At 43.9% G+C, this 15,067-nt stretch overlaps 1 protein-coding gene and 1 non-coding gene across 2 annotated transcripts; both read left to right on the top strand.

Annotated features, from left to right (window-relative positions):
- On the top strand, nt 1-3,817 carry LOC114101396 (large ribosomal subunit protein mL42-like). The gene is made up of 2 exons (XM_027946384.1): nt 1-84; nt 3,365-3,817. The coding sequence occupies exons 1-2, from the start codon at nt 1-3 to the stop codon at nt 3,815-3,817; spliced, it is 537 nt and encodes a 178-aa protein (XP_027802185.1).
- A 3,220-nt stretch (nt 3,818-7,037) lies between these two features.
- On the top strand, nt 7,038-7,110 carry Trnaa-ugc (transfer RNA alanine (anticodon UGC)). The gene has a single exon. It is a non-coding gene; the product is annotated as a tRNA-Ala (tRNA).
- The last annotated feature ends 7,957 nt before the right edge of the window (nt 7,111-15,067 follow it).

The raw sequence follows: 15,067 nt of genomic DNA, 5'->3' as shown, positions 1-15,067 counted from the left end.
ATGGATCCTCAGCGCGAGTCCTTTCTTGCCCCTACATGGACAAAGCAGGCAGGGGCTCAGGGGGCTTTTGAGCGGCAGGGCAAGGTGCGGGCCATCTGTGTGCCCGTGACACAGGAGCACATGCCTGGAGCATGGTGTGATGTCTGCTACAGCTGTCCTCTCCCTGGCTTCCAACCCCAGCAGCCCCATAGTTCTGCTATTAATATAATGCAAAGAGGCCCAGCAGCTGATCAGGACAAAATCTTTCCACACGGATGGTGACAACTGCCATTGCACTGGTTTGGGTTCCATGTGTTCCCATTGTGCATTCCTTCAGAAGGGGCACAGCTGAAATCTGTCTGGGCGCCAGCTACTGAAAATGTGCCTGCTTTTGCTTTGGCAATGGGGGCAATTGCCAACAATAAATCTGGAGGCCTTGAAAGGGGCCTCAAAAGATGGGTGGTAGGTTTAGGAAACTCCTGGGGCTCACTGAAGCAAGTGTCCTCTTCCTTAACCACATCATCAGCCTGCCTTTGTGCAGAGGCCCAAGGCTACCTGTTCCTTATTTTGGCTTTCATTCTCAGGGCCCAGAGCAGTACTCGGTACAAAGGTGCAGGCAAATGCAGAATGATGTGTGCCATGGGAAGAGAAGGCAAGAGTTGTTTTAGTTTTCCAAACATGCTTTCTTTGGAGGCAAAGAGGGTGGCTTCAACTTTTCCCAAAAGGACCTAGAAAGAATGAATGGGGGGCTGGGATGTGGCTCAAACGGTAGCGCAGTCGCCTGGCATGCGTGCGGCCCGGGTTCGATCCTCAGCACCACATACAAACAAATATGTTGTGTCTGCCGAAAACTAAAAAAAATAAATAAATATTAAAAAAAAAAAAATTAAAAAAAAAAAAAGAATGAATGGCTAAGTGTGGCAAAGCCATCAACCCAGAATGGTAGCACTCACTCTATTGTCCAAATATGCCAGAGGTGAATCATGTGCTTTCTGGGATTTACTTGAGAAGACTCTGGAAGAAAAGATGGGAAGGGGGGGCAGAGGACAGCAGAGGAGCAGATGTGGACAGTCCTTCAGCATGCTCTAAGCCCACTGACCTCCTTTCTACTTGGTGTGCCTGAAAATTTCCATAGCAAGTTTAAAAATATGCATGTGCAAACAATGTTAAATACTTTCCAAGGGTCCCTTATGTACTAGGAACTCTCCTGGAGCCTCTTAATTTATAGAAAAAGAACAAAAGCAAGTAAAGTCCTGCTACCTAACAGGGACAGCTTGGCCTGGAAATGACCATTTTCCAGAGGCCCTGGGTTGGTTGCAACCATCCCATGCTCTGCACCCACAGAGACAATCTGAAGCCATGCTTTTAAAACTTAGTGTTGGGGTGCTGGGGACTGTACCTCAGTGGTAGAACACTAGCATGTGTGAGGCCCTGCAGAAAAATAAAAAAATAAATTTGTATTTAAAAATAACAAAGAGTGACTTCTGTGACCCAGAAAGCACTGAAAGAACCCCATCCTCGGAATGGCCTTCACTACTAGAGGCAAACCTGAAGTCTTGGGTTCATCTGATGATTGCCAAGAGTGCTCTGGTCCTACCATGTATGGTGGCTTGGTTTCGACTGCTTTTGAACTTTATGAAAGGATTATCTTCCATATGCATGAATCTGTACTTTTAGGCATAGGCTCTTCTGGCACCACATCAAACACAGAGAGAACAAAGGGAGGAAAGACCCACCCCAAACCCCACCCAAATTCTGGGAGAAACTGAGAGTGAAGACAGGAGAGTGGGGTCTGCTTGGCAGAAAGGCCAGAAGTCAGCTGGAGAGCAGCTGCAGAACCTGCCTCAGGAAGCCAAGAGCCTGAGCTTCTGCTGGCTGGGGGCTGGGACACAGGTCCACTGAGGCCAAGGCTAGAGAGGCCCTCCACCATCAAGGCCAACCCAGCTACATCTGCAAACATGAACACGTGACATGACAGCAAAGTGTCACGGTAAAGGCAGATCAGACAACTACACCTGCGAACTTATTATTAGAAGGCAAACGTCATGGAAAGAAGCAGTGTTCCGAGTAACGTGGTCCTGCCAAAACCCAGAAGGCTTCAGCTTGTGGGGATCAAAGCCTCTCACCACTCCCCAGCTGAGGGGCATAGTTGGATAGTGAGATTCAAACCTCACTTGTCTCTTTCGGTGGGAAATATCTTATCACACAAGAAGACCACCCCTCACATCTTCCCCAGGCACCATTCTTCTATGTCAATGAACAGACTGGAGGACTGGTCAGGAACAAGGTGGTGCTCAGGATGGGTCTTGAGGGGAGAGGGGAAACACTGTCCATTTCTAGAACTATGCATTTATCTTCATGTGCAACCAGAAGCCAGGTGATGTTGGCGATTTTTTTTTTTTTTATCTCAGTGGCCTGATTTTCCTTTAAAAAAAAAATTCATAAAAAATAAAAAAAAATTCACTCACATAAAGAAAACAAGTTAAAGAAAACTATTAAGTATATTTACATGATGGGAATATGGCAAAAATCATGACAGTGTGTGAAAGGAACAAGTTTGAGCCAAAATAGAGTCAATATTTCTAAAGGACTGTGCATTTCTAAGGTACTTCTGAGTTCAGTTTTGACTATAATCTGTGCCTACAAATGACTATAGCACACCCCTAGACCAGCAGCTCCCAGTCTAGACTGACTCATTCCCTGTCCAAGGCCCCATGTGGCTCTGCTGGAGGAGGCTACATGGCAGCCTCCAACCCCACCAGCACAGCAGGAACAGCTCCCAGCCTCTCTCCTCCTTATGGAGCCTCTGATTACAACAGTGGTACAAAGCAGACTTCAGCCTGAGCTCTATTTGGTATTTTAGAATTATTAGATGACACAAGCTATTCACACAGACATATGTGCAAATCTGCATTAAAATTCAGTAGTCAAGGGCTGGGGCTATAGCTCAGTGGCAAAGCACTTGCTTAGCATTCGAGAGGCACTGGGTTCGTTCCTCAGCACCACATAAAAATAAACAAATAAAATAAAGGCATTCTGTCCATCTGCAACTATAAAACATTTTTTTAAACAATTAAGTAGTCAAGCCAAGCGCAGTGGTGCATGCCTGTCATCCCAGCAGCTCAGGAGGCTGAGACAGAAGGATCACAAGTTCAAAGCCAGCCTCAGCAATAGTGAGGCGCTAAATAACTCAGTGAGACCCTGTCTCTAAAGAAAATGCAAAATAGTGCTAGGTATGTGGCTCAGATGTCGAGTGCCCCTGAGTTCAATCCTCAGTACTGATAAATAAATAAATAGATTGAGTAGTCAAAGAGGCAACATGGTGGTCTCCTGGAATAAAAATTGGAGTGCCTAGAAGCAGATTATAAAGGTGGTTGCTCTTCAGAACATCTTTCATCACCATCTAATCATAACACTAATAGCTTTAAAATGGGTGATATCAAAGAGAACTTTATTGAAACATTTATTTCCAGGTCAAAATGGAGCTTTATCTGGTATTTGTCATAAATCTACATTTTCTTCTCTTCCAGACAACTCTAATTGCAAAATAGAGCTCGCTTTGACATCTGATGGCAGAACAATAGTATGCTACCACCCTTCTGTGGATATCCCATATGAACACACACAGCCTACCCCTCTACTAGATCCTGTGCACAATGATGGAGAAACACATGATCAAGTGCTGAAAACCACATTAGAAGAAAAAGCTGAACACCTTGAGCAAGGATTCATGATAGAAAAACTTAGAAAAATGTTCTTTATTACTAAGCATCGTTGGTATCCTCAGGGACAGTCTTACAGATATTATAAAAATCTGAATTCTCCAAAAGACAGATGATATTGAGACTCTTGGAAAAAACAAAGAAAAATGTCATCCAGTGTCTCATTCGCCATTTGAGAAAATGAAATCTGGTGTATTTACTGTTATATAGTAAAATAATAATTAAAAAAAATCTTTTCATGTTAGAATATGTATTTATTAATCCTGGACTTGACATTTTTATTTAGAAAAACTATTTCATCTTATTCCTTTTGAGATATTAAAGGCTACCACTTATTTAAAAAAAAATTAAGAAGTCAAGCTAAAGGAAGCTGTAGATGTCACAGTTTCCACAAGCAGACATCTTGAAAACAGGTCTTGAGAAAAATGGATTTGCCTTTCTTGTACCACAATTCTCAAGTTTTGGGGGAACAGTTTTAAGTAATAACTGGTACTTTTGAAGCTGGCTGGATTTCTGAATAACCAGCAGAAAAAGAGAGTGTCATCAAACCATATTAGCTTTAACCTTGTCCAGTCCTTCCAGCTGCCATGTGGACTTTGCCAGGCTTGATTAGTAAGAGCATGGTATAGTTCTATTTCTAGCTTCCAAACCACTTCTAGCCAGTTCTTTCTTTAATAAGGAGCCGGTGGAATGTCAGTTCTAAAGTGATCAAGAAAAGAATGTGAAGCTGTGAACTGTTGCAGACAAAAAATAGATCTGATATCAAGAGGGCTGCCATCTGAGCCGATGGCTCATCTTCCACTCCACATGAAGACTCTACACTCCTAATGAACAAACCGGACAGAACTAAGACTAGGGAAATGCAGCCTACAATCTGGTTTTGCCACAAACTTGTAGATCCCCCTGCTCTGAGTCTGTTTCCTCACTTGTAAAACGAGGGCTGAGGCTTGATTTCTGGGAAGAAAGACTTCTGTTCACGTAGACTTTAGCTGGAAACTCAATTTGGGGCGTTCCTCTCAGTACCCTCGTTATCTCTGGATTTTTCTTGCTTCTACAACAGCTTCTCCATGAGCACCTGACCTACCTGTTGCCTCGTCATGCGTGACACAAAGCCACTTTCAATTCCATAAGCCAAAGGTAGAACGCGGGCAGAACATGCTAGAACTTAGAGTCTCTTTTCCCCTTCATTAGCTCAGTGGAAGGCAGGCTTCTATCTAGTTACATACACATACACACACACACACACACTGGGGATTGAACTCAGGGGCGCTAGACCATGGTGTCACACCAAAGTTCTTTTTGTTGTATTTTAAGATAGGGTCTGGCTAAGTTGCTGAGGCTGGCCTTCAACTTGTGATCCTCCTACCTCAGCCTCCAGGGCAGCTGGATTACATATGTGCGCTGTTGCACCCACTCCCTAAGCAGCTCTTGAAGCTACTCTCAGCACCACCAGTGTTACATATCTCTAGAATCAACCCCTTTATAGATCCCAGCTACCACCAACTCTGACTTCCTTCCTAATCTCATCTTTTCTTGCTGGGGTCAGAGAGGTCTTTGAAACAAATGACCTGATTTCAACACTTTCTGCCCATCACAATGGTTCCCACTCTTCCAAGGCTAGGCAAGAAAACATAAAGACTTCATTTTGTCCTATTGGGCTGATAAGACCCTGAGTGGTAACCCCTGCCCACCTCCACACACATCTCCTCTGTCCTCCAGCTCCAATGACCTCCTATGGGTTCCCTAACAGACTTAGCTCCTTTCCACCAGAGGGCCCACGAATATTCTGTTCCTCTATTTGGAATGGCACCAGCCCGGGCTATTGCTCTGTTTGGAATGGCACCAGCCCCTGCCACCACATGCTCACCCTTCAGTTCTCAGCTTAAGGGTGCACATATCACTTTCTCAGGAAAGTATTTCCTGACGTGTCTGAATGTAGGGCGGCTTCCTCTGCTGTACACTTTGGAAAAAAAATTCTTTTTTAGTGCCCTTAGCTCAGATTGTAATAAGACCCTCCTTAGTGTGGTGATTCATCATTTCCAAATCCCACTGCATACACTGAGTGAAGACAAGAGAGTCTGATTTGGCTTTCAACCATATTCCTGGTGCCTATCTGAATATTTGACCCATAGTGGTTATTAGGGCATCTTTTTAGATAAAACTCCTATAACTTCTAAAACTTTCCACTGAGAACCCACTAAAGTGCTGGGCACAGTGGCACACACCTGTAATCCCAGTGGCTCAGGAGGTTGAGGCAGGAAAATCAAGAGTTCAAAGCCAGCCTTAGTAACTTAGCAAGGCCCTAAGCAACTCTGAGATCCTGTGTCTAAAATAAAATATAAAAAAGGCTGGAGATGTTGCTCAGTGGTTAAGTGCCCTGGGTTCAACCCCCAGTACTGGAAAAAAAAGAACCACTAAAGAAAACTAAAAATTCATATAGACAAAATTCAACAATTGACTACTTCTCCAATCTCATTTTTAAGTCTTCTTCTGCCTGACTGAGTTTCTTGAAATTCTTCCCTGGTTTTCTTGGCTTTTGGCCTTTATTACCACTACCATCTCTACCACCACCACCACCACCACTACCACCACAATCATTGCTATTACCATCACCTTCACTGCCAGGAGAAAAAGTTATTGGTCGAGAATGGAGAGATTTATATCCAGGCCCAATGGGTTCCCATGTCTGGCATTTGGCCTTTTACTTCCAGCCTTGCTGCTGAATCCCTCTCACAGGGATATCCACTTGTTCCATTTTAAGCCCCACCTACATACTCTTAGAGAAAGGACATTAGAGAAAATCCCTTTAAAAACAGAAGCAATACAAGGGTGGCCCCATTCCATCCCTCTCATTTAGTAAAGTATTAAAGATTCTTCTCTTTCATGTATTTTCAGAGAACACAGTGAGGCGCAAATGAGGGATGAAGAAATTTGAGAAAAATGAAAGAAGTAATAAAAAACATCAATCTAACTAAACAACATGACTAGAAAAAGCCAAAAGAATAAACCAAAAATTATTTTAAAATTAAAAAAAGAAGCCCAGATTTACTGAATATCAAAACTATAAAACCCAAGGCATTGAAATGGAACCTCCTATATTCTGAGATTTCAGACAAAAGAAATGTGTGGGACTCACAGGATTGCCAACCACCTTTTTTCTGCTTAGTAAAGACACTGAAAAATTAAACTAAATTTTTAAAAACTCTGAATTCTTTTAGGGAGGAAGGTAGAATTCAGTTTTATTTGTGTGTGTGTGTGTGTGTATTATCTATCCATCTACGTAAGCACTTCTTATTTTAAAAACCTGTAAAATCTTAAAAACGAAACCATAGGGCTGGGGATATAGCTCAGTTGGTAGAGTGCTTGCCTTGCATGCACAAGGCCCTGGGTTCAATCCCCAGCACCACCAAAAAAAAAAAAAAAAAACGAAACCATAATTATCATCTACAACCCATCTAACAACAATAAAATGCCAAAATCCTAAAAGGTAAGAAGCTTATGTAGCCTCAAAATCAAGATTAGTTCCCTCCCTGAATAAATCTGGCTTGTATCATCTTTCTTTCCCTCATTTCATCATGGACCAGCATTTGGGTCTTTCCCCATGAAATAATCCCTCCATGATACCCTCTGGACCCTGCACAGAGTGCCAGGGCAGCTACCTCACCAACAACCTATTCTAAAAGTAGCAGAAGATGAGAAAAATATACAAAAATCAATATCGTTCCTACAAATACATAATAAACAGTCTGAAAATCTAATGAAACAAAGAGAGTTCATTCACAATGCAACAAAAGTATCACACACTCGGGAAATATATCTGAGATATAGTCACCTACCAAGTTATACCTGATACATTAAAATTACATAAAGAAAAAATAAATCCTTAATGGAAGAAATAGAGACAGGAATAAATGAAGAGACCATACTTCTGGCTTAACACTAACTGCAGAAAAGACAGAAATATTTCCCAATTTAATTTACAGATTGAATGCAATTCCAGACAAAAAAATAATAATAAGCACCAACACCATTATAGAACTGGATAAAAATGGTTCTTAAAATTCATATAGAAAATCAAATGGGCCACACTCTGAGATAACATGCAATAAGAGGGTCCCTGCGGAGTTTAAAATACAGTATACACTGGGTGCGGTGGCCACACCTGTCATCGCAGTAACTCAGGTGGCTGAGGCAGGAGGATAGCAAGTTACAGATCAGCCTCAGCAACAAAAAATAAAAAAAAATTATAAGGGCTGCGGTGTGCTTAGTGGTAAAGCACCCCTATGCTCAACCCCCAGTACCATCCCCCAACACACACACACACACACACACACACACACACACACGTGATCAGTAAGCCTGTAAACCAACTGCAGTAAAACACTGGGAAAGACATACAACTTCACAAACAGAGTAGGAATAAACCTACTTTTTTTTTTTTTATTGTGAGCTGTCACAATAAAAAAAAAAAAATACAAACCTAAAAGATGCCAAGGACAGAGAGATATCTTTTAAAACCCTTTCATCTCCATTGTAGACCAAAAGAGCTATGTTTTATTTTTTAAATTATTTTTTAAAATAATTTAGAAACATCAGAAATTTTCAAAGGGACAAGATAAACAGTGTGGAAACAAAAAAAGAAGAAAAAACTTTTTGAATCCATCCCAAGCCCTTCATTCCTAGGGTAGTTAAAATCTAAAGCATACCTTGGTAGTTAGATAAATTCATATTGCTGTCTATGAGTGTGAGTGGATGTGGGAGGGAGGCTGTGGCAGACGCATCTTCTGCCCAGCTCTTTCACCAAGGCCCTGCATCACCTCTGCCCGGCATCCAGAAGCACCACCTGGACTTCACACAAGGCTAGTGGCCTCCTAAATAAAGATGACTGCTCATGTGGCTCAAACCCAACTGGACCTCTACAGTTCAGAAATGAACAGTCTTCTCTTGCTCTTCCTCTGTCCATCCCTCCCCTCAAGGGTCAAGAGGGAATTGAGGGTAGTTTTATGAGCAAACTTCTAGACCAACAAAAGGCTTGCAATTTATGATTTTTAGACTAGGGGTGGGAGAGCCCAGAAGACATTGCCAACCTACAATGCATTCTCATTTCTACTTCTGGAAGACCTGTGCTTCAATTCTCCAGGTTTCATCATGTGCAACGATGCCAGTCATGGGCCCTGTTGGGCATCACATCATCTTAGCAATGGAGATTATCTTGTCTATCATCTGGCCCTACACCTCAGGATTCTTAGGCACACAGCAAGAAAAGAAAAAGAAAAACAATGGAGTGGAACCAAGTGTCCACCTCAAGAATGCAGAGGGCAGGCCAGCTAGAATGTACCCTGCTGTGGACCTGATCTGATTATAATAAACACATCCCAAACAATGCCCCACATATTGGCAGTATTCTAAGACTTAAGGAAGCCATACACCCTAACACCTGTTTGGAGCAGGACCGGATGTTCAGCACACTGCCTTTGGAAAAACAAAGCCAAGTGAAAATAATAAACAAATACCTTAGAATCCTCTTTAACTCAAAGTAAAGCTACAGTGAAAGAGGCCGCTTCCCTGGTTATGGGGATGGACTGATTACAGGGCCCAGATTCATCTGCCTGAAGATAATTGCCTCAATTCTCCACTCCACTCTGCACATACAGAAACACTCCCAATCTAGCAGAGCCTCAGCGACTAGACATGTAAAATTGGCCTAATCACAGTCTGAAGAGCTCAAGCTGAAAGGATTCTCTGAGCGTGCGCCTGAACCATGACACCACTGAGGATTTCTTCTCTCTGGGCTCGAGCTCCCTAGCTCCCTCCCCCAGGGCTGAAGAGTGAGTCAGATCCTCAGCAGATGAGATGAAAACAACTTGGAGGCTCTCTGTTCATCCTGGTGGGGGTGGGGGTAGTGAAATGTCCAGGAGGGTGGGACAGATGATAAAACACACATCAAGGACATTCCTGATTGTTGGGTGGCCCTTTGCAATCAGTGGCCCAAGAGCTCCAAGCAGAAGATACTATACAGGGTAAAGGTAGACATCTGAGGCCCAAATCACCAAAGCTGGACTCATCTTTGGACAGGGTTGTCTCAGCCAACCATAGGAAAGAACCAGACAAGCTAAGTCTAAGTCCAGTCTCAGGAGGCAGAATCTAGTCCCAATTCCTATAGAACAAAGCAAGTGGTCAGTCTAGAGGCTGAACCAGCTGCCACACAAAAGCTGAGCTCTAGGGTCAAAAGTGAGGAGCTTCTAGACACTTCTAGAAACTGCCCCTCCCCTAACACAGAGAGGGAAGGAGACAGGTGTGACATCAGTGGGATAACCTGATAGAGCATAAAGTGAAAGGACAGGAAAGGGCACTCCTGAGAAGATACCCCTAATGATCTGCATGCAGGACTGGAGCTCTGCTGATCCTGTCTTCCTTTCTAAAGGACAGTACAAACACAGCATTGTAATCCCAACAATGGCCTGGACAGAGCCCAGCCATAGCAGAAAGATGATTATTTCCCCCTATTGTTTGCTTTTAGCTCTAGGCAGCATCCCCCCTAAATCATGAACTCAAACTAGAGGTTTTCACCATTTCTACTGGTGAAAGTCAACTGAGATCAGTACAATCCAAATAACGCAAAACAGCACCCTGGAGAGAAGAGCCAAATGTACTGTATTGTACCCAGTCCTCCTAGGGAACAAGCAGGGGCGGCCCATGCCAAAGCCTCAGTGGGTTGAGCCTTTCTGGCTGATTGCCACAGCGAGGGGTGGGGAGTACTTCAAAGTCCCTGAATTCATTTCTATCCAAAGGAAAGTTTGAAAAGCTCTCCATCTCCAAAAATAGTCTTTTCCAATGATTGTCCAAAAAAACATGTTCAAGAGCGATTATACCCACTCGCCAGGCAGAGCAATTCTTTATCTTGAGTCTTGTCTTGGAAAATGTTTTGGTGTCCACAGGACCTATGACAATAGCCTGCAAGCCTTCTAAAATCTTATGCAATTCATCTCTGTCTCTCAGAGCGACCAACACGTGGCTTTGCACATGGTAGATACATGCGAACAGGTGGACTGAAAGCAGTTCTTCTCATGGGCTTTTAAAAAACTAAAATAAAACAAAAAGAAAATCTCAAAGTCTCCAACCTGGTTTTAAAACAAAACAAAACAAAAAATCACCTCTTTCAGAAAACCACCAGATGAACTGTACCTCTGATCCCAATCACTGCTACTCAGCTTCCCTCCCCCATGTATCTCTCTGGTGTGAAATTTATTATTCTGCACCTGTTGGCAGTCTGTTCTTAATATTCAGGGGCATTTCACAGTGATATGCGTGTTGCTGGATGGCAGGAATTGCTCATCCTCAATTACTTCCATCTCCCCACAATGCCAGGAATAGTGTCTTGGTCATGGAAGTGACTCAATCATGATTGCTAAATAGCCAATTTCATTTGTAATTTCCGAGACAGCTCCAGGAGGGGAGGCAAAGAGGACCCATGTAATTAATAGATGGACTCGACCAACATTTTTGTTCCAACAAGTAAGTATGGAGCAGAAAGTCTCAGCGCCCTGCAGAACCCCACCACAGGCTGTGGGTACATCCACATCCACCTGTGTGCAGGTATCTTGAACTGCCCCCAAACATTCCTTTCTGTCACTGAGCTACCAGCACTTTCAAATGCTTCTAAAACAAACAAGAGTTAAAGACTATCCTTTGGTAGAGCCCTGCCCCACTCCATAGCCCCAAATGCTTGCATGGAATCAGATCTGAGATGAATATGACAATGATAAGCTTCAGACAACCGGCTCAGGAGCCCTGTGGAAAGCATCTCCAACATGTGGTCATTTGTCCTTTTGACTCAACACTGCTTCTGACAAGGAACCAGCAACCCCTGACAGCCCATTCCACTTCAGTGTCCTGCCTGTTAAAATATTCTTCCTTGGGTTAAGCTAAACTAAAAACTATTTGTAAATGCCACCCATCGGTTCTAATTTTGCCCTCTGGAGCCACATAAAGTAATTCTTAAAGCTTCTTCCACACAACAATCTTTAACGGGCTGAAGACAATATTCTTCACAATTCATCCAAATAAAAACCTTATTGTATGATACTGTAATGAACTGGAAATTGCGTTTTCCTGTCCAACTGGTTTAGGAGACTCCCCCTGGCAGAGCCCCGAAGGTAATACACGACCACACTTTATTTACCGAAAGACAGAGAGAGCCCCTTGTTCCTTAGCCTGGTAACAGCCAAAGTCGTTCATCACCCACTTGGTCCTTTTTGAAATTCACTCTGCAGCAAGCACTTTTTAAAGTCATGCACGTAATGCATTTTAAAGAGCATTTTCTGCACAGATCCATTTGCTCGACCTCGGCACTAAGTGCAAGATGGAACAGTATTTTAGCGCAGTCCCCTGTTCTTCCTGGAGTCTGTGTTGAATGCACACCAAAACATATTTGTAGCTATACATGACTGGGGATGGAAAATGCAGTGTTTTGTTAAATGTTCCTTTGCTGATTAAAATGCATCTTGCAAAGAAAGTGCATTGCTAATGCAGAGACTTGTCCAAAAATATGTATTATATAATTCATATTTTTTTAATAATGCAGGTGATCTCTGTGTATCTATATTAGTGAGTCGGCTCTGGTCTATCATCTCCTAATAGGCATAAAGCACTGCATCTAAAGAATGAAGGACTACCCATGCACATGAACACATCCTAACCTGCCTCACTGCTGACAGCTGGCATTAGCTGCCATTGAAAGGGCTTTTATTGCACCCAAATGTTTCTGATTTTTTTTCCCTCAACATGCCCTGAAATCAGCTTGACCAATGTCTTTATGTTTTGTACTCTGTCAGTGAAGCTATGCTAACTGAAAGAAAGTGGTAGGTCAACATGAGCAGACCCTTTAGAAACATCCCCCATTAGTCGGGGATGCAAGGTGGGGTATCAGGATTTGAAATATACAGCTCCAAATGCCCCTGGTCTAGTGTCACATAATAATACCCACATGATTAGAACCATGCTGGCATGTGTAGTAATAAAACCCTCCAGAGTTTCTCTGCAGAGTGTTTGAGTGGGGCACAACTGGAATCCGGATGACGGTCCTTTTATGGTGTTTGCCAAATCAATGGCACTTTATTAGACCAATCAGTATTTTAATGCTACAAACTGACATCTAGAACAAGAGGTGCAATATAGATGCAGCCACGATGCAGAAACGAAAAACAACCATCAAAAGCAGTGGCTAGAATCTCACTAAGGTCTTAGCTCTGCCTCTGGCTGCTTTAATACAAGCCTGGCGTGGAGGGTGTGAGGGCAATCCCTCACATCCCATGGTACAGGTGAGTATTCAGTCCTGGAAAGGAGCACCAGGAGGGAATGCCTGGTGGACCAGCTCAAAAGGGAAGCAGAAGATGCTGAGAGGCAGGGCTTCCTCCTCCAGTTGTCCCACATTGACTCAAGGAGAAAAAAGCCTAGCCCGTGACACATGTTCCAAGTGAAGCACCCTTGTTGACATATCATGGATTCCAGGAAGATGGTCTTGCTCTGAGATTTATCTCCTTTGGCCTTGTCATCATGGCAAAGGAGCACTCTGTATTTAACAGGAAGGGCAAGGCTGAAGACACACGTACTCCAAAAGAAGCAGTGACATTATAGATGGAACTCAAAGAATTCCCCACCACAGGGATGTCCTCCTGTCCCTGTGGAGCTCATTTGATTTTCCAGGGCTGGGAAAGTGGGACTAGCTTACTCCAACTCTTCAGCCTTCAGAGTTCAACACCATGATTGGTGGGCCTGGATGCCCCCTTGCCCTAATACTCTGATTGATCTGTTTTTTTTTTTTTTCCCCCTTTCATGTAGAATTCAAGCTGAATTAAACAATGATGGAGGGAGGTGGTAAGAAGGAATTCTTTTAAAAAAAAGTATTTTTTTAGTTTTAAGTGGACACATTATTTTGTTTTTATGTGGTGGTGCTAAGGATTGAACCCAGTGCCTCACACATGCTAGGCAGGCACTCTACCACTGAGCCACAACCCCAGCCCTGGTAAGAAGGGATTCTGAATGATTTATTAATATTCTGATTAATAGCATATCAATCCTCAATATCCTCTCTTTAATACAAGACTTTTGTTATTTGCTACTCTGCCTTTGGCACCTACAAGAGCTTGACATGTTCTGAGCACTCAATGAGTATTTGTTGAATGAATTCTAAGGGGTATCCAGTGAGGATTCTGATATCTGATAGCTCCCTGAAGAGGACCTCAGGGACAAAGAACTGGTTGTATAGACTGACCAAGAGTGCAGGAAAGCCTTCCCTCATTCAGTGATCCAGAACACCTTCCCTGGACAGCTCACCAGGGGCCAACCATGGGTCTACAGACTGCGGCAGTGGGTGGGTGGAGTGGGGGAAGCTTTCTTAAGGAAGAGATTCATTTGTCCATGAAGTAACTAGCCATTTCAGACTGCACAGAGTGTACATTTTCTGGAAGCTTCTCTAATTATAGTCACTATAACAGATCTGCCAAAGGTGGTTTCATGATTAATGACTGCCTGAGGTTACCATCCTCAAACTATTAAGCCCTTGGAAAATGCCTGGGGCTGGATCATTAATACTCACGTATGGCCCCTCATTCCTGGCCCCCCAACCGCCCCGAAATTTGCACTTTTGCGGTCTGGTTTTTAGCTGCTCAAAGGTTATGCTCACTTCATTGAGAAGGTGGGGAGAGGGGCTGACCCCAAGAAGAATCCAGACCCAGCTACCCAAGTCCTCCAACCTGTGGCTAGCTCGCCTGCTTGGTGGTTCAAGGGTTGGTACTCATCAGGCCCCCCGCCCATTGCTTTGCCCAAATCCTTTCAAACAAGGTTCCCTCCTGCCACCTGCCGGCCCACTAGGGTCTGCGCCACCAGCTCCGCGCCACAGAGCAGCTCGCGGGGAGGCGGCCCCCACCTCTCTACTGCACATGCCCGGCAGAACTCCGGGCGCGCAACTTCGCAGATCCTCACCGCCCCATCTCTCCTCGCCTCAGTCTCCTCTTTCCTCTCCCAGGCGAGAGGACCAGCGGAGGCACCTCTCCCGGGTCTTAGACTGCAGTCTTAGACTTAGCGAGAGGAGCCTGGGAGGAGACGGACCTTTTTCTTCCCCTTTCCCATTCTTTCTTTTGGCTTGGAGAGGCAAGCAGAGGCGCGGAGCTTTAGAAAGTTCTTAAGTGGTCAGGAAGGTAGGTGCTTCGGTTTTTCTCCTCACACCCGAGGTAGAAGTGGGACCTCCGGACCCAGCTTCTCACCTCGGAAGGTGCACTTTTTTCGGCTGCAGCAGCCAATGCGCATCGGAGCCGCTCTCTGCAGAGCCAGAGGGCGCGTTGGTTTCTCGTTGTGCGCCTAAGAGG

This window comes from Marmota flaviventris, chromosome 2, assembly GCF_047511675.1.
Source record: "Marmota flaviventris isolate mMarFla1 chromosome 2, mMarFla1.hap1, whole genome shotgun sequence".
Lineage (NCBI taxonomy): Eukaryota > Metazoa > Chordata > Mammalia > Rodentia > Sciuridae > Marmota > Marmota flaviventris.
This window is presented reverse-complemented; position numbering and strand designations above follow the sequence as displayed.

Excerpts from the sequence above, each read along its gene's own strand:
- LOC114101396 (XM_027946384.1), top strand. The coding sequence starts at position 1 with ATGGATCCTCAGCGCGAGTCCTTTCTTGCCCCTACATGGACAAAGCAG. Across the intron at positions 85-3,364 it reads CTTTTGAGCGGCAGGGCAAG|AACATCTTTCATCACCATCT; the intron begins GTGCGGGCCATC and ends GTTGCTCTTCAG.